The sequence below is a fragment of the Ipomoea nil genome, unplaced genomic scaffold (genome assembly GCF_001879475.1).
Source record: "Ipomoea nil cultivar Tokyo-kokei standard unplaced genomic scaffold, Asagao_1.1 scaffold0688, whole genome shotgun sequence".
NCBI lineage: Eukaryota > Viridiplantae > Streptophyta > Magnoliopsida > Solanales > Convolvulaceae > Ipomoea > Ipomoea nil.
Window position 1 is genome coordinate 5889469 of NW_017617116.1, and position 27644 is coordinate 5917112.

The 27644-nt window shown below is 38.6% G+C and overlaps 6 protein-coding genes across 10 annotated transcripts; 2 read left to right on the forward strand and 4 right to left on the reverse strand.

Annotated features, from left to right (window-relative positions):
• The first annotated feature begins 3030 nt into the window (after positions 1-3030).
• On the forward strand, positions 3031-6881 carry LOC109175893. Of its 3 annotated transcripts, XM_019325265.1 has the most exons (12): positions 3031-3354; positions 3914-3995; positions 4088-4191; positions 4291-4417; positions 4548-4642; positions 4867-4990; positions 5114-5194; positions 5457-5555; positions 5696-5845; positions 5937-6110; positions 6196-6575; positions 6625-6881. In XM_019325265.1, exons 1-11 carry the CDS (start codon positions 3317-3319, stop codon positions 6568-6570), a joined length of 1449 nt encoding a protein of 482 aa, XP_019180810.1. In that variant the 5' UTR covers positions 3031-3316; the 3' UTR covers positions 6571-6575; positions 6625-6881. The 3 variants fall into 3 exon arrangements, with proteins under 3 accessions (XP_019180810.1, XP_019180809.1, XP_019180811.1); XM_019325264.1 differs by having other exon boundaries at positions 6196-6881; XM_019325266.1 differs by having other exon boundaries at positions 6202-6881.
• Positions 6882-7072: 191 nt separating this feature from the next.
• Positions 7073-10913, reverse strand: LOC109175890. The gene is made up of 3 exons (XM_019325258.1): positions 10342-10913; positions 8238-9834; positions 7073-7524 (listed from the first exon to the last, which is right to left on the reverse strand). The coding sequence occupies exons 1-3, from the start codon at positions 10842-10844 to the stop codon at positions 7090-7092; spliced, it is 2535 nt and encodes an 844-aa protein (XP_019180803.1). The 5' UTR covers positions 10845-10913; the 3' UTR covers positions 7073-7089.
• A 1932-nt stretch (positions 10914-12845) lies between these two features.
• LOC109176281 (guanylate kinase 2, chloroplastic/mitochondrial) lies at positions 12846-15089 on the reverse strand. Of its 2 annotated transcripts, none has more exons than XM_019325745.1 (3): positions 13886-15089; positions 13743-13805; positions 12846-13138 (listed from the first exon to the last, which is right to left on the reverse strand). In XM_019325745.1, the coding sequence occupies exon 1, from the start codon at positions 14829-14831 to the stop codon at positions 13917-13919; it is 915 nt and encodes a 304-aa protein (XP_019181290.1). In that variant the 5' UTR covers positions 14832-15089; the 3' UTR covers positions 12846-13138; positions 13743-13805; positions 13886-13916. The 2 variants fall into 2 exon arrangements, with proteins under 2 accessions (XP_019181290.1, XP_019181289.1); XM_019325744.1 differs by having other exon boundaries at positions 13743-13802; positions 13885-15089.
• An 803-nt stretch (positions 15090-15892) lies between these two features.
• LOC109175665 (BTB/POZ and MATH domain-containing protein 2-like) lies at positions 15893-18991 on the forward strand. Of its 2 annotated transcripts, none has more exons than XM_019324982.1 (5): positions 15893-16518; positions 16888-17236; positions 17919-18195; positions 18355-18524; positions 18626-18991. In XM_019324982.1, the coding sequence occupies exons 1-5, from the start codon at positions 16094-16096 to the stop codon at positions 18644-18646; spliced, it is 1242 nt and encodes a 413-aa protein (XP_019180527.1). In that variant the 5' UTR covers positions 15893-16093; the 3' UTR covers positions 18647-18991. The 2 variants fall into 2 exon arrangements, with proteins under 2 accessions (XP_019180527.1, XP_019180528.1); XM_019324983.1 differs by having other exon boundaries at positions 18632-18958.
• Positions 18992-19100: 109 nt separating this feature from the next.
• On the reverse strand, positions 19101-21679 carry LOC109175662 (pentatricopeptide repeat-containing protein At5g19020, mitochondrial). Its single transcript, XM_019324978.1, has 2 exons — positions 19455-21679; positions 19101-19194 (listed from the first exon to the last, which is right to left on the reverse strand). Exon 1 carries the CDS (start codon positions 21550-21552, stop codon positions 19462-19464), a length of 2091 nt encoding a protein of 696 aa, XP_019180523.1. The 5' UTR covers positions 21553-21679; the 3' UTR covers positions 19101-19194; positions 19455-19461.
• Positions 21680-22233: 554 nt separating this feature from the next.
• Positions 22234-26325, reverse strand: LOC109175668 (uncharacterized protein At5g19025). Its single transcript, XM_019324987.1, has 2 exons — positions 25431-26325; positions 22234-22607 (listed from the first exon to the last, which is right to left on the reverse strand). Exons 1-2 carry the CDS (start codon positions 26150-26152, stop codon positions 22574-22576), a joined length of 756 nt encoding a protein of 251 aa, XP_019180532.1. The 5' UTR covers positions 26153-26325; the 3' UTR covers positions 22234-22573.
• Positions 26326-27644: the final 1319 nt, after the last annotated feature.

Here is a 27644-nt window from a genome sequence, read left to right on the forward strand (position 1 = left end):
TGTCTGGACTAGCTTACATGCCCTTAAATGCTCCCAGAGTCCTGCCCATTGAGACTAGTAAAAGAGATAAATCGGGGGATGTGTGTTAACTGGCCTACATGTCCCTAAATGCTCCCGTCTTGGAGACGGGTGTAAGAGTTAAATCTCAAGATGTCTCAACTAGCCTACATGTTCCTAAATCTCCTGTCCTAAAGATTAGTGGGAGAGGTAAATTGTAGGATGTGTTTTAATTGACTTATATGTCTGTCAATACTCGGTCCTTGGTTGGATTTGAACCATGCAAATCAAATAATTTATTTTGAATTGGTTGACCAGCTCAATCGAAGGCTACATATACTTAGTATGCATAGACAGATTTTTCTTGGCGTTCATTTGCATGTGAGATGTGTCAATGAAACATATATGCTAAACCTTAAATGAGCCAATCATCAGTGGTCAAGAATGGTTGTTAAAGATGCAGACATGTTTGTGCTCCTCTGGGACCATTGTTGGATAAGAACTTATGCAGCAGGGAAAAGTGATACGCACTATCCACTCTCACTGTACACTAACCACTCTCAATGCACACTAACAACCAAATTATTATTTTTTATATATTAGAATCATACATTGCACAAATTTAAAATTTTATGCTAATTTACACTTTACAAAATTATAGATTATTGTTTATTGTAAGTTCTTGTTGAATAGACAAATATAATATTATATATTATCACTTTTTTTAATAATATAACAATATTATAAAAGTCTAATAATTTAGGTCCAGTGACACAAAAGTAGATTATAGTCCGATCTAGTCCACAAGATGGACACCATTGATTAGTAGTTTGAATAATTATTATCCTCAAAGTAGTCTGATCTATTCCACGAGACATTAATTCACCATATTCACCACGAAGAGATCAATCATTATTTTCTACATAAGAAGAAACACTATTGCGTTCAATGAAAATTATTCTAAAAGTTTTTTACACTTTACCGTAAACTTTACAAATTATATTACGTCATAGTCTCCGATGTACATGCATTTGCTTGATATAAAAAAGTTCATAATTTTCACCTTTATAGTCTCCCCATAAAAGATTATTTCATGTTTATTTATGTTCTACGTGTATCCATATTCTATTTTAAGGTTTATATATATATATATATATATATATATATATATATAGATTTATTGAGTCACCCTAATAAAATTGATAAGTCTAGTACAGTTCAAATTTAATTTTAAAAGTGGAATTACATATAGATTTCATTAAAGATAGTTTTGACTCTTTTCTTTCCTATTTTCCTCACTCTTCCTTTTATGCTTCCTTGTATCTGTAGTATAATTCTTGTATAAAAAACTTTTGAGTTTAGTTCTTGTCATCAACATCTTTTAGGTTGAGTTCGTCGCTTGTGATTTTTTAGTACGATTTACACCTTTTATGTACTCTGTAGTTTGTACGATATTATATAAGAATGAAAATTATTCGCATACATTTTTCTTCAAATAATGATAATGATTATGAGTTTTCTCGTCAATCAATAAAAGAAAAGAGGAGACAATATCTATTTTGTGGAAAAAAAAAAAGGACACAAACCCAACTCTAACCTTTACAGCTGCGACAATATTATTAAATACTTGCTTTGCGTGCCACAAACATTATGATGGGATCGTGATAATTCATATTTCACTTTGATAAAGAATATGACACCACTCTTTGAATTATGGACAGTTGAAAGATTTTTCATTTACTGCTATCTAAAAGTAGAATTCAGTTTGACTTTAATGGCAATATCATATTTATTATATCATTAAAAAAAATATCATGAGACGGACTATTTTTACGCACCGTTTTTATAAAAAAGAGAAAAAAATCTTTGTTTTTTTTTCATTATTGTCATAAATAAAGTAAGGTGTTCTTGATTACAAAGTTTTGATAATCGATTCGTAATTTCATAATTATTAAATATGCACTTAAAATGTTTTGTTATAAATAGAAAAATGTAATATTTTATTGGATAATTTATATGAAAGTATTACTTTACTCCATATAGTAATAACTAAAAATCCACGGATAGGGCTTATACGTGCCTGACCGAACATACGTAGAGCGGATCAAAGCGAAACAACATTGAGACCCTTTGGAACACTTCCCGATCATCCGGTCATATTAGACCAGGATAATAAATATTCTGGCCCACAGATTCAATATGCTTGATTCTCGAAGTGAAAACTAGTTAAATCATACTTTTGTTCTCTTTAAGGCAATTGGCATTGCCCCCTTGACTAATGAACCCTCGCCTTCCACGTGTAGGACATGTCGGAACCCTAATCTGTGTCCAAAGACTTACCTATATAAGGAGCATTTATTGCTTGTAGGAGGGACTTTGACTTTTCCAACTACCCTAACCCTGTTAGTCTAACTAATCCATTTTTCGGCTCTCGAGCCACCTAATTCCCAAATCCCGAGTGAACAATTACTAGACCAGAAAGACCCATTCCCGCACACGTATTCATAAATTAATCACACCACACACTATTCTAAGGTGACATTAATGAACACCGGTGCTGGTTATACTTAATACAACTAATATTAATTACACTCTTCCAGTCAATACTATGCGCTTGACACCCTAAATAACTTCCCAATAACTTATTCAAAATTATTAGACTTAATTTAGCTGTGAAAAGCAGTTGGTATGTAGATTACTAATTAATATGATGTATACAAATACGGATGCTATATGCAAAAATTATAAGACTCAATTTAATAGGGAGAGTTGTTGGTCAATGAATTGTTAATTAATGTAATTATAAAGCATCAAACTCTATAAGTGCGAGTGCGTGAGACATAAAAATGCTAAATGTCATGCAAAACTTATTAGATTTAAGTTGATTTAAGCTTAGTTAATTTCACAATTTCTTGAGTCTTGACGACTTGACAACCTATGCATCTTGTTTAAGTATAACTAAGAATTCTTTAGCTTATCTAGTTTATTAGTAATTACAATCATGAGAAGACAACAATATTAACTCCAAGACAAGAGTATAAACTCTGGAAAATGGAAATGGCATCAGTACCGCACAAGAAGGTTTTGCCGATTTAGAAAATTTTTGATTTGTTTCTGACGCTAATAAAAAAGAAAGCTCAAATGGGTTGAACACTAATAGAACCTCCACTTTTTCTTCAATTCTTCTTCGAATCAATCACAGGCCCCATCACCCATAGTGCTCTGTCTTTCTTCATCTCTCTCTACACGCATGATTATATCTGTTTCTGTAAGTAGGGAGAGGAGAAGGGAGAAGATCTGGGGTCAAATTTGAATCTTTATGGAGCATCTTGTCAACAACATTATAAGACCACCCAGGTAGAAGGAACACCACTGTTCTGCTTTCTTTTAACTATCCAGAAATCATGTATATATGTATTTGTGGTGTTAAAGTTTGAATCTTTTTGTTTAATCTGTTCCTAAAGTTTATGGTGAATGATGAATGGCTACCCACTTAGGGATACTGTTGACAATTGAGGGTTTTTTTTTTTTTTTTGGCTGCTTTCTGGAGCTGAATTTTGAAGTTCAGTGTACAATAATGGCTTGAAGTTCAGTTTAGATGAAGAGATATATAGCTACTGATCTTAAAGCTTACTGTGAAGGACTCCATTGTTATGTTTACTGATTATCTAATTTCAGTAGATATTTCATATTTTCCTAAAATAATTGAGAATTCACACAACTGGGAATTTGTGAAACTCTGGCCCATATTTTGCTTTTGCTGTTTTCTGTAGTTCAAAAAGTTTTTATTTTTATTATGTTTTAATCAATTTGATAAGCGATTGAGAGGTTAAGTATACGAAATGCATTTTCACGCATGAATTATGTTTGAACCGAAGAATTTGGTATTAATGAGTTTACATCTGCTGGACTTCAGAGCTGAATATGACTCCAAAGACGATTTATTAGACGAAGAATTCATGCTTAAAGGAAAGTGGTACCAACGAAAGGATTTGGAGGTACAACTTTGAATGCATGTTGAAAGGTTATTACGAAGCGTGGGTTTTGGAATTTTTGTTATTAGATTGAAATGCTATCAACATTTCTGCAGCTTAAAAACATTCGAGGCGATGTTCTTAAATGTAGCCATTACACGCCAATCATCTGTCCCGAAGGAAAGCCATTGCCTTGTGTAATATACTGTCATGGAAACAGGTTTGCTGAACCACGTAAATCTTGTCTTCTTTATTTTCTTGCCATTATTTCTTGTTCAAACAGAGACTAACCTGTTTCTTTGTTACGATCCTTTCCCAGTGGTTCTAGAGCTGATGCCAGCGAAGCTGCTATAATACTATTGCCATCAAACATTACCGTTTTTGCGCTAGATTTCTCGGGATCTGGGTTGTCCGGGGGAGAACATGTTACATTGGGATGGAATGAAGTAAGTAGCTAAGGAACTTGTTCGACTTTTTGTTGGAATATTCACCTTGCTGTCTCGGTAAACTACTAAAATAGAGTCTCTAGAAATATGATAAAAATTGTCAACTCACTGCAGTTGATGTGTTCTGCAGAAGGATGATCTTAAATCTGTCGTTGAATACTTAAGGCGGGATGGGAATATATCTTCGATTGGCTTGTGGGGTCGATCTATGGGTGCTGTTACTAGGTATAATAACTCTCGTGTCTTGTATGTGTGTGTGTTTTTTTTTGTCTGGATCGGAACCTAATCCCTAAGAATATACACAGTAATCCATGATATCATGCTAAATATATTCCTACCATTTATAATGTCTAACAGTCTTATATGCATAAATCTAAGTCCCGCTGCTCGTTGCTCGTGCAGGTGTTGATAAGATTAAAGTGACTAATTTTAGGCGCTTCGTTTTGCAGCCTGCTGTATGGAGCTCGGGATCCTTCTATTGCGGGAATAGTTTTGGACAGCCCCTTCTCGAACCTGGTTGATTTGATGATGGAAGTTGCGGGCACTAATAAAATACGGCTTCCCAAGTTCACTGTAAGCTGCTCCGTTTGTGGCTTAAAAATATATTCCTTTTTTTCTTTTCGACATTCTTCCCTCGTTTACCCGGTGGGGCTTGGTTTGATGTTTCTTTAACTTGTTTGCTTTTCTTACTTCTAGCTCAAGTTCGCAATCCAATTCATGCGGAGATCGGTTCTTAAGAAGGCAAAATTTGACATAATGGAGTTGGACACAATCAAGGTACCTCTATGTAAAATGTCTTCTTAAGAACCCTATTTTGTTTAATTGCTTGTGTGGGATTTACCTGAAAATGTGAGGGAATTTTCTCGGATTGATAAAATAAGAGAGAATATATAGGTTTATAAGGCTATGTGTTAGACTAGCTAATTGGTTGGATTCAATCTTTTAGTGTGGTTTGGTCCATGTGCATTATAGCCCCTAGCCCAATCTTAGTTTATAACACATTTTAAGTAGCTTGATTCCATCATTTCGGTTTGTGTAGGTTGCAAGGTGTTGCTTTGTACCTTTGTTGCTGGGTCACGCTGTGGATGACGATTTTATCCAGCCACATCACTCCGATCGCATATTCGATGCTTATATGGTAAAACTTGATTATGCCTACTTGTAAGCTTAATAGTAACCGTAAATTTTTTTCTTGTTTTCACTGTTCCCAGCATTGGGCACAAATTGCGTATTTTATCCGGTTTGTAGTGATGCCTTAATGGTAATCAATCCCGGCAGGGGGAGAAGAATATTATCAAATTTGAGGGTGATCACAACTCTCAGCGTCCCCAATTTTACTTCGATTCCATAAGTATATTTTTCAACAATGTGTTACAACCTCCCGATGATGATACGTTTTTTGACATACCACCGGATTATTTTGGCAAGGTAATATAATTCACGTATAGAATGCATATCGTTATTAGTTCGAGTGTTTGACTACTAGCATTCCCGCTTTGAACAAACTCGTGTTTTGCAGAAAGATGTTGTAGCTAATCCTGCCCCGTCGTCTTCAAACCCGATCAGCTTTGAACTCTCTAACGGTGATCCCGACGGTCCGGGCGTGCTTGCATCGATAGATGACGATGAGTACGTGGAATACTTGCTCGATAACTTGACAGATTTTTCGGAAAGTATGGAGGACGAGAATAAGGTGTGTACATATTCTACTTTTCTTCTGCACGCCCGGCTAATTTTGCCCGTCCTTTGGCCCTTCTAATGTCTTCTAGCCAAAACACTTTCAGATGATCATGGAAGCGGTGAAGGAGTCATTGAAGGACTTGGAAACGAGACCTTCTCGTGCTGAGGAGCTTTCGTCGAGCACCAAACAACCGGAATCACTCTCGGATTACGATTCCCAAGGCTCTACTACAGAACAGCCCGTGCCCTCAAACGAGTCTCCAACAACACCATTAGTCACCAATGGGCACGGTTCAACATCCGAACTCCAGGTTGCTGATACTAACAAAACGTCTGTTGACAACCCGAGTTCGGGTAGCATAGACTTGGTTGATCACACGAAAGTCACGGTGACAGTCATAAAGAACCCGACAAGCAACATCATGAACGGTTTGTTGCGCCGTTGGGATCTTAACTTCTTCAGAAATAGATGAGATTGAGTGAGAGAGAGAGGGAGAGAGAGAGAGAGGGGAGGCTATTGTTAAAACTGATTGGTATTGTATAGTTTAGAAAGGTTTAACCCTGAGAGAGTATGCATATTTTAGAGCTGAGAGAGATGGAGAAAGAAGTGTTTGGGTGTGTCTGTGAATCATGTATGGGGACTAAGATTTTTGTTAGAGGGGATTTTTTTTAGAGGGTGGCACACTATCATTTGTTGAGTTAATTCCATTTTTTGGTTCTAGATTTATAGGTGACAGTCCACTTTTGGTCCATTTTATTCCTTATATGAGATAGACTCATATTCCTATTCCCTATATGAGACAAACTCAACACCATGCAATCTCATTCCAAACAAGTGGGAAAACATGAATTCATTCCAAACAATTGTTTACATTCTTTATTGATCTTACACAAAAAGAATGGCATAAACTCTTGCAGTACTTTGCTTTACATGAACATTGCATTTATTTCCATAAACTTCAGAGTTCTCCAGAATCTGCAAATCTTTGCTGTCAAGACTGGCCATTATCTTTGAGCAACTTGAGTGCAGTTTCAACCAGTGAGTGGATCGTTTCCCCGTGTCGATTGATGCCCACTGTGCCGGAGAAAACATTGAAGCTCTCAAGCTCTGATGTGGTCTCTGTGATGCATTCCAGTTGATGTTCCATTCCCAGGTTCCTGAAAACCTCAGTGTTTCTTCTCTTGTCTCTCATCATCCAGATTGCTAGCTCTATGGCAAACCTCCTGATCCTTGGAACCTTGATTGATGGGTATTGGTGCCGCCCAAGAATCTGAACTAGCTTCTCAGCTAGCTCAGATTCTTCAACCTTGGATCTTTCAAACATGATGCTTGATTCCTCAGGTGTCACAAACCTGAAAACATGTGCTGCTAGTCCTAGCATCACCTCCTGCATTTTATTCTGCTCTGACATGATTGCTTTTAGGATCTGCAATGGTGAGATTCTCAAAAGTTAGTTATTTATGCATATAGAGGAGTTTTTTCGCACTTTTGATCGCACGACTATTGCAGCTTATCATCTCATATTTGGTCCTCGTCTTTCAAGGTTTTCAATTTAGTAGTATTTTTTATTCTTCCGATGACCTCTCGGGCAAAATTTTGTCGGAGTCTGCATTCTTGACCATTATACAAGGGAAGAAATTGGGGAAAAGAGTTTTTTCACTTGGTTTTAAGCCCGGGTTTGGGGAAAAAAGTTATTGTAAAGATAATTTTACCTTTGTATAACGGTTAAGAATGCGACCCTATTGGGGGCAACCCTAGCCGAACATTGATATGATAACCATAAGGTCCCAAGTTTGACTCTTTGTGGGAGCTGTTTATTGACCTTTTTTATTTGAGCTAGTCAGCTATGGACAACCTAGGTTAGTTTACCTCCTCGTGTTCCTTTACCAGTTAGGATCACAAGACAGGCTTCACTCAGTGCACACATTCGGGTAGCAGTTATGAACTTTCCGTAAACCAAAAAATGCAACCCTACTAGAATTTTGTGAGGTCATTGGAAGGACCAAAATTGTGCTATTAAATTGAGAGTCATGGACTAAACATGATCGAATCTGAAATGACTACCATAATCGTGGGACCAAAAGTGCGAAAACTTTACCAAAAAACTATGGAGAATGTATGTATATGAAGTGAACTTACAGTTGGTCCAGCAGCAGTCAAACTCCCAAGATGTTCAAAGCTATCAGGCCCACAATAAACACACAAGTTCCTCAAAATCCTTGCTGCATTTATCCCAAGAACTGGATCCTGCAATGCTGCAACAAGCTTCCCAGTCACCTTCAACCTCAAGATCCTGTGGCAATTGTTCCTGCTCTCAAGAGCCAACATTCCCAGTGCTTCTCCTGCTGCACTTCTCACATTATGCCTCTGATTCTCCTGCAATCCCTCCTTGAAAAAGATGCCAAAAAGCTCCTTGAGAACCCCCCCAGTGCCTCCAATCCTCTCAGTTGCTTCCTCCTCCAGTGCCAAGCTCTTGAGAATATCAATCCCCAGACACTGCAGGGTTGGGTGGTTTTCACCATACCTCAAAACATCCCTGATATTGCTGATGGAGAACACAACTTCTGAGATTTCTCTCCTCAGTTCTTTCCCCGTGGCGCCTGTCGTGCTTGCCAGCATCTTCACAAGCTGCAGGGATCTCTTTAGGGTGAGAATCTGGGTGGGGGTTGTGGCTTTGTCTCTCAGAAGTCTCTCTCCTGCCTGGGTGAAATCTATGATTTTTGGCAGAAGGCCTCTGGTGTTCCCAATCTTGCCACAATTGTCATGATCCCTGGCAAGTTTCTTGAGAATTTGCAGCCCCAAATGGTTGAATGTCCAAAACCCATAGCTCTCACTGTCAAAGATGATCCTTTTTTCACTGATTTCATCGCAGGCACCACCAAAATCCCTGCTGATTTGCAGGAGTGAAGATATGGACTCCATGGCTCCTGGAATCCCTGCAACCCTGAGAGCATTCTGCTTTTTCCCAGCAAGCTTTGACAGGATCTCAGCTGCAGAAACCCTGATCTCTTCATCTTCATCATTCTTCCAGTTCAGCATCTCCACCAGCCTCTCCATCACTGCTATATTAGTCCCAATCTTCTGCAAAGTGTCACCAGAGAATCGAGGGCTCGTCGCGAATTTCCTGAGGATTAGAGCCCCCGAGAGCTGCTCATCTGGGGAGTTTGAGGCCAGAAGCTCCATGGCAAATGAAACCATGTCCATTTTTAGGCCATCAAAGATGCTCCCATACACACACTTTGAATACGCATCATAGAAGAATCTCTTCACTGAAACCATCCCTGCAGGCCCCAATTCACACTCTTTGTTCACCTCCTCCAGGAGATTCCTGAAGAACACTTTCCATTCCCAGTAAGCTTTCTCTAACAGGAACAGCAAGGCTTCTGCTAGTGCCAGGGAGTAGAAGATGTTGAGAGCCGGTTTTCGGTTTCTCTTGTCTGTGTCTTCTTCCCCCACTGCTCCATAGTCCTGTCTGATCAGTTTCATCAGGGAGAGAACTAAACATGCTGTGGCAGATGCAATCTGGAGCCAGTGGAGAATCTTGCCCATGTTTCTTGGGGTAAATATCCATTTACCGTATGGAACCAAGGGAACTTCTGAACTTGTCCATGTTCTGGTGGGCAGTGTCTTCTTATGATGCCAGTGTCGCCGCCGCTGCGGCGGCGGCGGCTCTGAATCACCACTAATAATCTCCCCACCGCCGTGCTGACTGGCCTTTTTGACTGCAGAAATAGGCCTGCAAAAAAAGGATGTCAACATTTTTACGTGGATGTATTTTGTGTTGTGACTTTTCTTGTCGTGTTATGAAATTTGATATTTAAGGAATATGAATTTTGTATCTGAAATAAATTAATAATTGTGTCTTATGTTATGAACATTTGTGTCTTGTGTTGTGAAATCTTGTGTCTATAATTGAAGCATGTGTTTTATCTCAACTAAAAGTCTAAGTTGATAGTTGAATTGCACATTAATGACTATATGCTCAACATCTATGAACTCTAATTATATTATTTATGTACCTAAATCAGATTTGATATATAACATGTATATATGTCTTGTGTTATAAAATTATATACTTTACTGATATAAATTCTGTATCTCGTTTTTTCAATCTAGGGTCCATAATACTATGTTATGTGTTTTGTGTTGATTTTTGTGTGTTTGTGTTATAAAATTTTATATTTTATCAGTATAAATTTTATACCTCGTTATTTCAGCCTGGTCCATGATATAAATTGCATACCTGCAAATGACCTTCACAGTTCTGGCAATAAAGTGGGAGCTGGATTTTATGGCGCGAAAGCTATGGATCCCAACGTCTGTAAGAGACCATGTGGCCTGATGCTGCCATTCGAGCTCACGACTCCGGCTGAAAATCCGGCCGCCTTCGATCAGGAGAATGACGGTGATGAACCAGAAATCTGTTCTGTCCAAAGCGATGGCGAACCCGCCGAGAAGAACCACCGTGGCCCATATGAAGCTCAGGGTTCCGAGCCCCGTCGCCGCTTTCTCCAGCACCGCCAGCCGCAGAGCGAAAAGCGTCAGCTTCTTCTCCGGCGCCCTAACCGCCGCCGCCGCTTTCGCGGAAACGGAATTCTCCGTGCTGCTGTTCTTCGTCGTCATTTCGCTGCTTTGCGGCGCAAACATGGTGGGATCGCCTCCCGTCGCCGCCGTGATCCTCGTGCTCAGCTCCGATATCTGGAGGCGAACGTCGCCGTCACTTTCCAACCACGCCTCTCTATCCATTGTTGAAGCAAAAAGGTTGGAACTTTGGGTTTATGAAGCTTGTAGCTATGGAGAGAATGGGTTCTGGTAATCTATACATATATATAATATATAGAGAGAGAAAGATTAATGATCTTAGAGAGCACGTAGATGAAGCGGAACAGAAACGTTAAAGTTGCGTCTCTTTCTGTCATGTTTTTCCCAGCAAGTTTATAGGCTTATGCTATGTTACTTCAATCTTCACTTTTGCCTGTCTTCCAATGGTACGAGGAAATTTTTTGTCAGTAGTTTCCGGAGTTTTCATGTCTTCTTGATTTGAACTGATTAATTATGGATAAATCAAACTGATCAGCCTTCTTATGTTTTTTTGTCCGTTAGAGACTTATGCTGTTTGGTTCACGGAATAAGTTTGCAATAACATAACATTCTCAGTAATAGACCTATTTCTCTGTTTGATAACCGTACCAGTTGTATTCCCAGGAAAATTGTTCCTGAGAATGACCTAGATTCTTGGGACCCTTTGGCTTGGTTCAGCACCCGGTCCTTTAAATATAAGGTTGGTGATTATTGGTGAAACATGGCTCTTAACTCACTTTGAATTAGTCAATTAGTTGAGGGGTTAAAGTTGATAGGGCTGAATGAGTTGGAGAAATACAATTATCTACTTTATTATCAAGTAGACAAGTAGGGTTATCTTGTGCAATAATCCAATCTTTTTGAAGTCCATGTTGATTAGACCATTAATTGAACAAGTCCTAACATAATCCACTGTTTAAGAATAGAATTCATCTTCCATAAGTGAAGGGGCAAGTGGTTTAATTATTATTATTTTTTCGATAATTTAAATTTTTCGACTTTGTCAGATTATATCTTGATCTCTATGAACCTGACTCTAAGGCTTATGAAGAAGTAAATTGAGCCATCCAATACAGTTTTAATTTTTGTGATAAGAATCGAATTGAATCATATTCTCCAGCTATAAGCAAGTCTTAAATGGTTTAATTAGTTAAAGTGTAAGTTAGGCAATATATGCATACTTGGCCATGTACTCATGGCTTGCAGGAATGGGTTACAGGAAGAGTCTCCAAATTACCACATTTTTCTAATTCCTTTTGAGTGTACGAATTGATATGTTTTTTATATGACATAATAATAGTAGGAATGTCACCGACTTGAACTCATCAAATGTATAATGGTCTTTTAAGCATGAGATTACAACTTTGAACACATCTATAGAATTAATTGAGATTTGGTTAAATTTAGATTAGTCTCACCTGCAAGATGAGAATATCAATACAAGTGACTTATTTATTAACGGGGTTTATTTTAAGGATGTAGATAATTTTAGGTGAAAAGTATATTCTTTTGTCTAACCACAAGTTTTTCGACCAGTTAACTAAGATTGTACACCGAAACAAATTATATTCATGTTGGGTAAGTACTCCCTCATAGGTTCCAAAAATGCGATTGATTTTAACCGAAACTTGACTATACCCGAATTTCAATTAACAGTTAATTGTTACAAAAAAAAAAAAAACAATTATAAACAAATACTTTAGTCTTATATTGAGAATCAATCATATAATATAGAGATGTCATATACATAAGCAATTGAAACTTGGACATGGAGACTTGATTTTGGACATTGTATTTTTATAATTGATGACAGGTTATATACTATATGACTTGGGGGAGAAGTGATACATACATGACATGCATATATACCATTGCTTGTCTTCTAATAAACAAAGGTTAGACCATAATTAGACCGTACGAACTTAGCTCAATCGTTCAGTATACAGTATTTGAGAGAAAAAAGTTAGACCATAATTTCCTTAATTTAAATAGCGTTATTATTGTGCTGACCAGTTAGCAACACATGTTGACATTGAACAACTTAACGTCCCTCGGGACGAACTTAAACCTATCTCGACACCTGATTGTATTAGAATGGCTCGATCACGTTACTTGTAATTTTCTTCTTTTTTCCCGGTATCGGGAAAAAATATCTTTGGAGAAGAATGGCTGCAATAATAATGATATGAATGGGGGCTAATATTTTGCAGGAATAAGCAAGGAATGAATGATCTGGACATTAACATGCTGGGATTTTGTCAAATACAAAACTATACATAATCTTTACCTTCAAATGCACATAAAAAAAGTGAACACAAGTTAAGCATTCTGTGTCTTTAGAACTCAACTTGTCAAGGCTGTCATCTCTGCATTCATGTAGTTGGGCAAAGATTCTTTGCTGCTTCTAAAGTCGTGATTCTGTATCTTAGAATGCACGAAGATAACCCGTGTTCAGAGCCCTAACAGATGAAGAAAGACATTGTAAGAAATGTATGACAGGACTAATGTGAATCGACTATAAAAACTAGAGCATTAGACCACAGCCACTACACCCTCGTGCCTAGGTGCCGACTAATCGGCGCTAGGCGGTTGGCCTTCTAAGCGCTCCGCCTAGGTGCTCCGCAGGCGCCCGCCAGGCGGTCCCCAGACGCCTAACAATTTTTTCAACATTGCTTGTGACCCTAGTTAATAAAGGACCACAAGAAGGTAAACGAGCGTAGATTGCTCATACCTAACTGGCTCAAACCAATAAGGCCAATATACTACTCACGAGTCGAACATGTAACATTGTGGTTATTAAGTCATCAGACTAACCAACTTGACTAGGGTTGCTCCCATGGTGTGGAGGGAATACATTATACATCGAAGCTAATAAGTTGGCATATCTAAAACAAGGGGGGTTGTCTGGTTCTTTTGGACGATGCAAGAAGGGACAGGACAACATTTGTGTACATAAGCAATGTGTTTGATATGGATAGGTTCCACCGTTTTCTCAATCTTTCCTATCAGTGTTTTTTATCAACAAATTTAACAAGAACACGAGTCTCGAAGTTCAAAACATACCAGCAATCTGGTGCAAATGATTCAATGAAGATTTATGAACTATAAGCTCCACCAATGATATACCTTCAATAGAAACCAAAACATTTGTTATGAGAACAAGCAATGAAACCATAGATAACCCATAGGAAACCGAGTTTACTAACCAAATAACTAAACAACAAAATCGAGCAATCACTAGATCGTGGCATTCCTTTGTGCCACTCGGGCCTTCTCGGCATCAATGATGGCCTCGACCAACTTAACCGAACTCTCCAACTCCCCTTCTCGGTTCACAACAACATAATCGAAGCTCTTCATATGCCTCACCTCCTCCCGAGCTGTGGCAATTCTCACAAGCAAAGTCTCCCTCGTCTCCGTCTTCCTATCTATCAACCTCTTAACGAGCGCTTCCTCGCTCTCCGCTACCAAGAACACAAACACTGCAGCGTTCCCGAGGATCTTCCTCAGAGTTGCAGCTCCTTGAATATCCACTCTCAACACAATGTCACACCCTTTAGCCATGAAATCCCTAATCTGCTGTTTCGGGATACCCTTATAATCCCCATACACCAATGCATACTCCAAAAGCTCATCCCTTTCAATCATGGACACAAATTCCTCTTTGCTCATAAAGTAGTAATCTTTCCCATCTTCCTCACCAGCCCGCTTTTCGCGGCTTGTGGCCGTGACAACAAAATGAATGTTTTCTTTAACTTCTCGCAAACGTTTGATCACTGCGTCCTTGCCAACCCCACTAGGCCCACTGATCACCACGATTAAAGGGTTAGGGTTTGGGGCCAACGGGTCGGAGCTAAAGGGCGACCCTAAAGCGGCCTCAAGGGCACGAATCACCTCGGCCTTGTTGGCTGTATCCGGCGAAGGAATAGGCACCGCTTCTGGGCGTCTGGCGTAACTCATTCGTGAAGTGTACGAAATGCGGCGGTGGGTCGCCGGACTTGGCGGCGGAAACCGCTGCTTCGAGATCCTTGGTACGGGCAGAGACTTCGGGTTCCGCTCGAAAACGGCAAAAGGGTTTGTGAAATTCCGGGGGAGGAGAAATGGGTTGTGGTTAGAAGTTGCTAACAATGTGCAGAGCCTTCGATATAGCATCGAGATTTACAGGGGGTGACAAAAGGGGGATTTGGTTTTTAGGGGATGTAGTAGGGATTTGAAGAACGTGTTGGAGGAAGATTACAAAGTGACCGCGAAAACTTGCCGGCTCAATGGAGAATTTCAGAATAGTATGTTGGAATGGGGACTAATTTCAATTTTCGACGATGATTTGAGAAAATTTGGGGAGTTTGCAGTATGGTTTATCAAAGATGGTGTTCTTCATCTTTCGAGGGATTGGGCTTTTGTTCGGGTTCGGGTCGTATCAAGGTGATAGTTAAATATATTGGGCTTAGTATTCCCTTGTTGAATTTCTCTCTTGGTGTGAGTGCAATCATGATTATCTAGTTAAAATGTAAAACTCTTAGTAGGCGATCAGAAATCTAAGCACATGTAACTGATAAAGGCACTACTCTCGAACTTACTAATTATATACACGACACGTGGCAGGCAAATCGAGAACTCAGTATGTGTCTACGTTTTCCTATAAATATCGCATTTATGATTGAGGGAAGAACTTTTGACATTTTTACCTAACACTACTTAGCTCGAGAATCTCTGAGCTCACGTCATAACCCGAGCCATTTAACTTAAACTAATAAGCAAACCACTAAAGGATCCACTAACAATCTGACCTTACAAATTGTACGTATATGTGAATTTGACCGTATTTACCACATCAACTGCAAAATAAAAAAATGAAACTTTAGAATGGGTCCGGAATGACCAATTTAAAAATTAAAAAGTCAAGAGTAACTCACCTAAGATCTAAAGAGCAATTGTATCATTATGATTTAACTCATTCACAATCTCAATCTTTTATAGTGACGAGAGCAAAAAATTATATTTTTAGCCTGAAGACCAACTCTAAACCAAACCAAGATTAGTAAAAATGTTACCATATAGGGAGTAATAGTTAGTTAAATTAAAAGCAAGATTAAATTGTTTGTGCAGTAAAAATACAGCACGTGGAAAATGTGGAAAAAAAGCAGCAAGATTAGGAAAGGAAAATGCAAAGCAAAGCAGAGAGGTGATAAGTGCAGTTTCCAAGAACATTATTTCATTTTCTTATTACTTTTTTGACTTTCTCTCTCGCTCTTCTTCCCCGTCGGTCCGTCTGCGAAATACGACCAATCATCCCCCAATTTCCCAATTCTCAAAACCCTAGCTTTTTGTTTTTCAATCCGATTCAGGCCATTTCCATCTGTCCAGCTCGCTGTTCAACTTCACCATCATCCCCAAAGCTTCCATCTTACCTCTCCATGGATACTTTCCGGGTTCAATCGGAGCACCAACAGCCCGAGGCGTCGTCGTCCTCGAATTCGCAATCCACCGTCACCACCTCCACCTGCCGGACAGAGACGATCAACGGGTCCCACGATTTCAAGATCAAGGGGTATTCCTTATCGAAGGGGATGGGAATTGGGAAATACGTCGCGTCTGAAACGTTCACGGTGGGAGGGTATGATTGGGCGATCTATTTTTACCCGGACGGCAAGAGCACGGAGGATAATGCCTCCTATATATCGCTCTTCATTGCGCTGGCCAGCGATGCCACCGACGTCCGGGCGCTGTTCGAATTGACGTTGATGGATCAGAGCGGGAACGAAAGGCATAAGGTCCATACCCATTTCGGACGGGTCTTGGAGACTGGGCCTTACACACTCAAGTATCGCGGTAGTATGTGGTAAAGCTCTGGATTCTTCTTTTGATTTTCCTGTTTTCATCTTCCTTTATGTACAACCTAGAAGAATCAAGAACCATTCTTGCATTTGATCTGCTTTCTGCATATATAATCACTCCTTTTTTGCGGCCACTATCCGAGAATGTACACCTGGTAAATCCCGCCTTGTGAACCTATCTGGCATAGGACTTCAAGGAGGTAAACCATCCTAGGTTGCACATATTTGACCCTTCAAACGATGAAGCCTAATAACGGACTTGTTACTTGTAACATTGTAGTTATCAATGCAATAGTCTTACCAACTTGGTTGGGGTTGCCCTATATAAAGCAGTCCGATTGAATAATCTTTTGTTGAATTGTTGTCTCCTGCAGGGGCTACAAACGCTTTTTCAGAAGAGCAATGTTTGAAACATCGTCCTACCTCAAAGATGATTGTATCTTGATCAAATGCACCGTTGGTGTTGTTAGAACGTACACAGAAACGCCAAAGGTTTACTCCATACCAGTGCCGCCATCTAACATTGGAACGCAGTTTGGCCAGCTCCTAGAAAGTGGGGAGGGGAGTGATATAAAGTTTGAGGTTGAAGGAGATACTTTTGCTGCCCACAAGTTGGTGCTTGCTGCGCGTTCGCCTGTGTTCAGGGCCCAGCTCTTTGGTCTGCTGAAGGAAGAGGACACACAATATGTTAAAGTTGAAGAAGTGCAATCTCCGGTTTTTAAGGTTATAAAATCTTATCTTAGTTTTCTATTGACCTATTTGGCTAAGTTATATTTATATAAATAAATGCGAGTAGAAAACATAGAAGATGATGATAAGTAAAAGAATATGATAATGAATGTAATCATAGTAATGAATAAATATGCAAGTCGATAATGGTAAGAATTTGGTTATAGTGAATATATAGCCAAATACATTATAGATGATTCTGTTTTCCATTTAGAAAACAGTCTAGAAAACTGAAAACAAATGCAAAACTGTACTAGTAAACATGTTTTCTGTTTTCTATTTTCTATTTTCTATTTTCTATTTTCCAATTCTCCTGTTTTCCGGAAAACTGAAGAAATTCTCCGCTTAGTAAACGGGTCCTTAGTCTTCTGTTTTTGTGTATGACTCCCGCTCCCTCTCACCCTTTTTGTTTGAGACTGTGAGTGCATGCCTGTGTTGTGTTTATTGTTGCTGTAAATAACCAAATGTGCGTATTTGTATCATTAGGAATTTACCCACAATAATGCTCAAACATATGTTTTCGTTTAGTGATCATCCATTAATTCTCTGGCTTCCATCCCTTTCATGGTACCAAATATTCATGCTCCAATGTGTTTTACAATTTTATAAATTTTCTCTATAGTTTCAGAATGGAGTCTCGCAATCTAATTCCTTTATCTCGTTTGGTCTTCTGCAGGCATTGCTCCACTATATATATTGGGATGTGCTTCCTGATTTACAAGAATTTGTGGGTCTTGAAACTACGGGGGCAGCCACACTGATGGCACAGCATTTGCTTGCTGCAGCAGACCGATATGGACTTGAGAGGCTGAAAGTGCTATGTGAGGCTAAACTTACGGAGGGTGTATCCATCAATACAGTTGCCACGACCTTAGCTTTGGCTGATCAGCATCAATGTGTCCAACTGAAATCTGTTTGTCTGAAATTCATTGCTTCATCTGAAAATTTGAAAGGTAAACTCTTATACCCTTTCTATTTCATGAATACTGCACTTGTTATCATACTATCCAACATAATTGTTCTCCTCTTTTTGTCTTTACTGGATTCATATCGGTACGCTGTCTAAATTGTATTTCTTTTGATAACTTTGATTTGCTGTCTTCAATTCCCAGCTGTGATGGAGACAGAAGGATTTGAACACTTAAAGGAGAGCTGCCCTGCTGTCATCACCGAGCTGCTTAATTACGTGGCTAAGGTAGGTCCACCACCAGGGACAACCATTGAGCGGGGTGTAATCACACTTGATGGCGGTGATGTGCATGGAAGAAGAGTAAAGCAGAGGGTATACTGACATCTCCATCTCCATCTCCATCTCCATCTGACCTCATAAAATTATGAGATTTTACGCTTCTGATGTCGTCTTCTTTCTTGTTATGTTTACAGTTACAGTTACAGGCGTCATAGTAATCTGTTGCAGCGACATCATTCGGTTACAGCTGACTCGATCTGTGATCTTGACTACTAGTGCCAGGACCAAAAAAAGAGGAAAGCAATTGCCTTTGAGTTAGAATCTCATGATTTCCATCATTAGCTCCACGGCTCTCTCCGAATACAAAAATGATGAAAAAGAAAGTGCAATATAATGTACTAATGGAAGAATTTGGACCATTTGGTTTGTAGTTTCTGTTATATTGATACAAATTCAGTTTCATAACATGAATGCTACGGGAAGTGACCAAAAATCAATTGGTTTACTTCACAATATGTTTGTGTGCACCATTCAGTAAATGTAGTTCCCATTCTTGGAAATTTTTTGTTGTTTCGAGTTTGAATGAAAGAATTTTCGAGTTCAATTCTTGTGAATAGAATATGGTTGGAAGAATTCTTCCAATCACTACACAATGTATGTAAAAACACATTCGAAAACCTCGCAAACAATTTTCTTAAATAATTTGTCATAACTAAACAAATGTTATTACCAGGAATTAGAGACAACCGTAGCCTTTCCGAAGGATCATCCACATTTTGTAGCTCTAAATTGCTAACATTATACTTGGAGGATAATCAATCAGCACAACTATTCGCCTCTCAACAGTTTCTTCGTAATAACTTTCGTATTACTTGTCTAGAGTAGCTCCCAATCAACACACCTATTCGCCTCTCGACAATTTCTTCATAGCAACTTTCGTATTACTTGCACTGGAGTAACTTCAAATTGTTAACATTATACTTTGAGGCTAACCAACTATAAGCTCAAAATTGCTACTTTGGTCAAGAAATCATACAACTCCACTATAAGCTGTTGCTCTTGTCAGCCTCTGGGTTTGCATTTCTTGCCTGACTAGGAATGCATCTTCCCACTTTCCTGCATCTGCATAAATATTACACAGCAACACCCTACTTGGACCATGGGATGGTTCCACTCTGGCCAAGTTCTCTGCAGCCCTCTTTCCAATCTCTGTGTTGCCGTGCGTTTTACTTGCTGCTAAAAGTGTGCCCCATATTACAGCATCAGCCTCCATGGGCATGCTTTGTATAAGGGTTTCTGCTTCATCCAATCTTCCTGCTCTGCCCAAAAGATCCACCATGCAACCATAATGCTTGATGCTTGGTTCTATGGTGTACAGTTCCTTCATCCTCTTCAAGTGTCGTTCGCCTACTTCCACCAAACCAGCATGGCAGCAGGCACTCAAGACTCCAATGAATGTGATTGAGTTGGGTTTTATGTTACGTGTCTCCATATCAGAGAAAATGTCGAGGGACAATTCAGCGTGGCCGTGCATGGCCAACCCACATATAATGGCATTCCAAGGTGAGACATCGGTTGCCCTCTCACGGATTTGATTGAACAGATCTAAGGCTGTGCTGATGCTGCCACATTTAGCATACATATCGATTATAGCAGCACTTAAATTGTCATTTACAGGAATGGAGTTCTTGCGTATATACTCATGAGCCCATCTACCTTCTTTGAATGTCCCCAAAGTAGCAATTGCAGAGAAGACACTGACCATTGTGACTTCATTTGGTTTAATTCCACTCTCCACCATTTCATGAAAGAGCTCAAGTGCCAAACCAGGCTGCTCAGTTTGTGAATAACCAGATATCATTGAGCTCCACGAGAAAACATCTCGTTCAGGCATCTGATCGAATAAAGACCGACCCTCATCAACTTTGCCATTTCTAATTAGCCCTGCAATGAGAGCATTCCAACACGCAGGATGTTCCTTGCTACCTACTTCAAACTGGATACGAGCAAGATCAGTTTCCCCAAAAGCAGCATAAAGATGAATTATTGTTGCCTGTATAAAGTCATGGCTATCAAACCCCATCCTCAATGCTACACCATGAAACTGTTTACCTTCCGAAATTGCCATTGCTCGTGAACAAGCAGAAATCAAGTCTACAATCATAATATCATTAGGTTTCAGTCCAGTACGGAGCATTTGGCGATATAATACCAAAGCTTCGCTTAACCTTCCCACTTGAATATAACCATCAATTACAGTGCCCCAAGAAACCACATCTCTATCAACCATCTTCTCAAAAAGCTCCCTTAGTAAATGGACTAGCTTAGCCTTTGCATATCCATTTAACATCACATTCCAAGAAACGACATTCCTTTCAGGCATCTCATTAAACAGCACACTAGCATCCCTCACGCAAGCACTGACGCAATACACATGTAGCAAATTAGTAGAAATGTGAACAAACCCATGAAGACCAAGCTTTAAAACCAATCCATGAAGCATTCTTCCACTCTGAACTCCACCACAATGCAAAGAAGCCGAGATCATGCTCCCCAGAGTCACCTCATTAGGAACAATTCCCAGACATCTCATCTCCCTAAAAACCTGGATCGCCTTGCTAAAAGATCCCTTCTGAACCAAAACCATGATGATAGTAGTATACGACACACAATTCCTGCCAGGCATTTTATCAAACAGCTCACACGCATCCTCCACACGTCCCAGTTTGGCATACCCAGACATCATAATATTACACGAAACGGGGTCTAACCATGGGAAAGAATCAAATATCTTCATAGCATCCCTAAGCAGTTCACATTTTGCATAGAAGCTCATTAAACTGTTCAAAATAAAAATATTGGAATCGAGCCCAGATTTCAAGACAAGGCAGTGGAGCTGCCGGCCTCGGGGGATGGATGAGAGGGCGGAACATGATTTCAGAGCAGAAACCAGGGAGAACTCGTAATCGGGCTTTCGCGCTCTGGAACTTCTGAAGGAGAAGTGGAGGTGTTGGTGCTGAAGGGGTAGCGGTGAGGATGAGAGACATTTGGGTGAGAGTAACAGTATGCGAGGAAGATGACGAAGGCGAAGGCACGATTTGGGTGTCAGACCGATGATCATCACACCAAATCATCAGATGCTTTCTGCTACAAGTTTGATTAACTTCTGGAGGGAATGAACATATTTCATCAATTCACAGTTCAGTTCGCGATGGTATGAATTGTAAGTTAGTATTTAGTAATATTTGCTAACAGGTAACACTACTTGTGTGAAATTGTTTCATGAGGGTCTCAATCCGTCAGATAAAATTGAGGTTTCGGATTGAACCTCATGAGACAATCTCTTATTAACTAATATTCGTGAGACAGGTTGAATAGACCTCATTAATCAAAGATCTGACCCGTCTCACGGATTGAAACCTATGAAACAGTCCCTTATTAACTAACAATTAATTTATCAAATATCTTTCTAAAATCGATTATACTATCAATTAGTCAAACTCACTAACCCAATCAACTACACAGTTATGATTCTTCCTTTAAATCGCTCAGCTATATACAACCCCAATCAATAATAGACAACTTTGATTGATTTATTTTGTAATGTTCCTTTATTGCCTAGAGTCATAAAATGTACTTCACTCAAAAGTCAGAACGCACATTTGGGTAATAACGGTGAATTTTTCCATAAATCAAAATTTAGCATTTTAGCACTAAATTACAGCCAAAATTTAAACAATCTAAGCATTTACTATAATGCGTCAACCATCTATTTCACAAAGGGATTATGAAATACAGGTACAGAAAAAAAGCTGTAAGTTTAGTAAAGACAATTGGCTTGAGAAAAGTGAGAGAATGAGTTCACAGAACAAGCCATTCAGATGTCCAACTAGCAAGTTGATATTTATTGCCATGTGAATGTTGTATATATCCTTCAAGAGATGGGGAAAAAAAAATTGGTGATAATGAGTATACAGTGAGTATGGTTTTAGACAACTTTTAGCTGTATCATTGGGTAAAGTTAGACGACGAGGAGGGGCGAGAGTCCCTTGAGAACATGGAATGGCTTCTAAAACCACAAGACGACAGCAGAAGAAGAAGCTGTATAGACGAGATCCCAATGACGCAGCCATAGCAGTCAACTAGCGATGATCTTTACCGCTAAGAGTCACACTCCTAACAGAAAACAATGGCATTAGCCAATCAGTCGGTCAGTCATGCTTCAAAGCAAATATCCAATATAGTAAATATTAATATAAAGTAGCAAAGTGCAGGGATCATAGGAGACAAGCAGTTTATACAAAGATACAGATCACAAGTGAGCAGTCATTAGAAACCAGAGGGCAATGGGGAAAATCCATTTTTGCGAATGTTGCCACATCTTATAGGTATTTGCTCTAAAAGATGTGGCAGCATTCATGAGTTCCTTTCTCAAAATTCATAGAATGGGAACAGCTCATAGAACCTTAAAACCCGAGTATGCTATATTGCTCTTACAACATATTCTACTAAATTTTACCTTGAGAACTCAAAAATGTCAAGTCACATTTTGATAATCAAAACTCAGAAACTTGTTGATGCATTTAACACTAAATAAAACACCACAAAGACCGTAAAGAATAGGAAAATTCGAACTGGCATCTATCTTGAATTGAATACACTTAAAAACTAAATTAAATTTTAGAAATCAAGTTTAGAAGAACTTGGCAAGGGCCATGTAGAGTCATGATTGACTGCAGAGATTCACATTATAAATTACACAGTACTTTTATGGTTAATAGTTGATTATAAGATCTCCCAATCTTATAATATGATAAATATTTAAAATAAACACCCACAAGTTCAGATATAGAAATCTGATAGACCACTTGAAAACCTCTGGATTGATAAGTTTGCTAGAACATGTTTTATTTATTTCCCTGTCTTTTAAGTGGCAATTGCCAGAAGTTAAAACATGAAACAATGGTGTTATATCCCAGAAACAAAGAAAAGGAAAGAGAAATAACCATAGTAATTGACGATTAGTTTATCTAAGGCCAAGATTGAACTCTAGTCCAAACTTGCTTGAATCTCATAAAAGTACGTGTAAGGCATGGACAAATAAATATATCAAGCACTTGCTTGGAAGTAGACAACTATATCTGTGATCACACTGCTGAACATTTTTTAAGTATCAAATATGATGAAATTAGCACCGGGTAATCTTATCAAGTTGCAACTTGCAACAGACCATTTAACTATGTAAACAATTACATTCCTGCTCTAATCCAATAATGACACTAATCCAAAAACATTCCAACTATATCAAAAACTATTCTATACAGAGATGCACAATACCCCAAACAGTTGAACTGTTGTTTTGGGTACCCTCCAGGATATGCTAAGATGTTTTGCTACAAAACTCACCGACATCTAATATTTGAGACGCTGACTACAATTCATGTAAAACCTTTAAATAAGTGAAACAAAAATTGAAAAATGAAATGCAACTTATGGAAATAATTTTTTTTTTTTACAATTATAAGCAGCTATGCTTTCCTTCCTCAGTTGATTGCTTGACTGATTAACAGATTTACCAAAATGTTGTTGATTATATCCATTGAATAATTGATTGTCTGTAAAATCTCCAAAGTAAATTAAATTTTCATAAATCTCTTAATTTAAATTGGATCTGATGAGAACTTGATCTCCTTTCGTGTATAAGGTAATAATTATAAGAAAGACTGGTAGAGTGCAGGAAACAACAATTAGAAATAGCAAAAGCATTGTCCAACAGAAGGGAGAGAGGGAGAAGAAAGAAAGAGCATTACCTAAATGTGACTTTCCAGAAATTAAAGGGGAAAAAAAATAGTAAAAGAAATTCAGTCGCAAAGATGCATTCGCCAAATGCCGCTTTTAAGAATTTTTATTTAATTTCCAGAAATGTAAATGAACATAACTTAAATGCGACTTTACAGTCCATTTTACATTTTGGTTTTCACATACAGTATTTTAATAAAATTTTACAGAGATCAGTTTTTTTTTTTCACCAGGCACCTTACTGTAATAATTAAGGTCAACTATATGGCATACTATTGTATAGCATTACATGTTGGTAGGGATTGCTTTTGCATAGCCTTGTTGAGTTGCTGGCATTTTCTCACAGGTATTTTTTATTTTTCTTTGCTTGCTTTAGGATTTACTAGGTTGTTAGTGAGAAAGGGTTTTAACACCCCCCCCCCCCCCCCCCCTCTCCATGCTTTCAAGATGTACATTCATTTTGCTCTAATAAAATGATCCTATCCTGACAAAAAAAAATAGTAAAGTAATAAAAAGTTCAATTGTCTGACCAGAAATCAACAGCTTTTATGCTTTGTCCTATCTGCTAAATTTTTTAAAAGAACAAGAGAGCCAGGAATTTAGGATTAAAAGAGTTTCACCGCAATCCGCAAACATGCAAGATATGTGAGCAAATGATTTTAGGGAAAACAAAAATGGTTGTTTCATTTTGACAAAATATATTAAAATGCCAGCCATACATCACATGAAATTTTAGTTTTCTTCAACAGATTGGGCAAATAGAATTCATGAAAGATCCTACTACTTCTTGAAGGTTTTCTTTTTAGAACTAGAGATAGCAGCCTGTGGTTTTGGATGCCTTTCGGTTTCAGCAGATTTCAGAACTATCTGTTGCATTTTCATTTCAACAGCTGAAAAACTGTTATATTTTCAACAGGTTTATTTGTTAGGTGCTTCTAAAATATGCAGGCAAGCACAAATCCATACAACACGGATGAACCCTAGATGCAATGGTTGGATTATAGACTAAATAAAATGCATTCAGAAGCAACTAAAGCAAGTCTAAGTTGCATAGATAACACGCAGCACATATTGATATCCATGAAAATTTCACAGTTGAGCATAATATTAAACATTCAGATCCTCAAATTTCACAACAGTATCAGACAAGAGAATTGAAGAAAACAGATCTGTTATTTAATTAATGATTGAAGAACTCACTTCTTGTGGCGACGTCCACGCTTGGGGCCCCAGCCTTCGAGCTTGGCAATAGGGCATCCACATTTAGCCCGGAAAAGTAAAACAGCCCGGCCGCTGGGCGGCGCCATCTTCCTCAGCTCAGCACGGAGGCACTCATAATCAAGGTTGGTCTCACTCCCGCCTTTCCACGGCAGCTCGTTGATCTCTCTTACAGCCTTACTCTCACTCCCGACTTTCAAGCACTCCTCGTCCTGAACCTGCAAGTCAAACTCCATAGCTTTCCGCAGGCCTTTGCAGCCGGATTTCCCGCATTTCCGGGATCGGTTGCCGCAGCAGATCTCGAAGACAATCACGGCCGTGATGAAGACGAAGAAGAAGAAACTGAACAGGACGTATTGGATTTGGACGTCCACGGAGCGGAGGTGGGAGAGTAGGGCGGCGAGGGAGAAGGAGGGCGCGAGGAGGGAGAGGGAATGGAAGATGTAGGAGAAGTAGGAGGAGATCAGGAAGGCTCCAGAGAAGAGGACGAGAATGAGGATGAGGAGGTCGAGGGTGGCGGACGGGGAGTGCTTGCAGAGGTTGAGGTTGTGGTGGTGGGCGGCGCCGGCGGAGGAGGGGCAATTCTGGGAATTCACATTAGGGTTTGAGCGGATAGAGTTTGAGGGTTTTTTGAGAGGTTTTGAGAGAGAAAGGGAGGAGGAAGGTGCCATGGCTATGGAGGAGGAGAGAAGCTGATGGCGCATGTTAGTGAGGAGGAGGGTTTGGGATCCCGGTGGGGGGACGGTGGCGATTGGGGTTATTACGCTTTCATTTTCAGGTGAAAAAGTAGTGTTCCCATTTTGGAGAAGGAAGGCGATGGCGTACGTTAGCAGAACTGTCAAAGTGTCCTTCTAGGCGCATTTTACCGCTCTTCCGTTACGTTTTGGAAGAAGGAAAATCAATCATATTGAAAAATAGTAAATTGTACCATTCTTACATTTAATTTGATTATATTTAATTTTATGACTTTTTTACATTACCACATATAATTAGCTTTAAAAGGGGTAGATGAGTAGATGATCACAATTCTCCTTTTAATCAAACCCGTTGCGGAAGGTCTTTTTAATGCAAAGTTTAAAACTGAATATACCGACACTTTGAGAGGTTGCTCTGACACTGCCATTGATGAGATTCAATCTCGATTCATTGTTCTTAAACTTTACTCTTGTGACCAACTGAGCTGTCATGCGAGCATTAAAATTATTGTATACTTTACTCCTGTGACCAACTGAGCTGCCATGCGAGCATTAAAATTATTGTATACACATGAATTTGAATTCTTAATTTCGTATAACAATCAAAACTTTCTTTTTTGTTTTATAAATTTGGTAATAATGTCAATTATAAAGACTTGATGATGGAATGTTAGGCATATGTCATGTCTAAGATTTCAAAAAGAGTTGAATAACCTAGTCATAATGGTTTGCTTCACCTAGTACATTAGCTCAATTAAGAAAACAAGTACTTAGATTCTTAAATTTGATCACACGTGAAGAATGGTTTGTCACACTATATTAAATTACTATTCATTATTATTTAAAAAAAAAAGAAAAAAAAAAGACAAATATTGATGAATGAACATAGTATAATTATGTCATCACGCTTTCTATTGAGTTCGTCGCATTGTTCCAGTGTAATATACAAGAGCAGAGTTTACACAGTCAATCAATTGACATAATGTACATTTTTATTATACTAAATATATATATTTAATACATTAAAAATTCACTTTTTAAAAACACGTTATTTAAATAATAAAAATATATTATTTAATATACATTCAATACACATATAATGTACATTTAATATATTAAAAATATACCGTTATTCATGATCCACAATAAAATTCGCCCTACCCATTAGACACCACTATTATGAGTTTCATGTTCACCCAACCAACAAAAAAAAATGCATGGTAAAAAAATGAATTTTTAGGTTAATGTGATGCTTTGAGTAAATTCCTCTTGCCTATTTTATTGATAACATGGACAACACGTTGTCGGCGCCGTAGTACGTTACTATCATTCTTTCTTCCTTTTTAGAAGAATCTTATACGAGAATAAAGCATTACAAACATATCTCCTCTTGATTAAATATGAAAAATATTTGGTGTATTTCCATTTTGATGCGAACCTAGTTGACCCGATATTCTCTTCTCACTCAAATTACAAAAAATATTATAGGATGATTTATTCG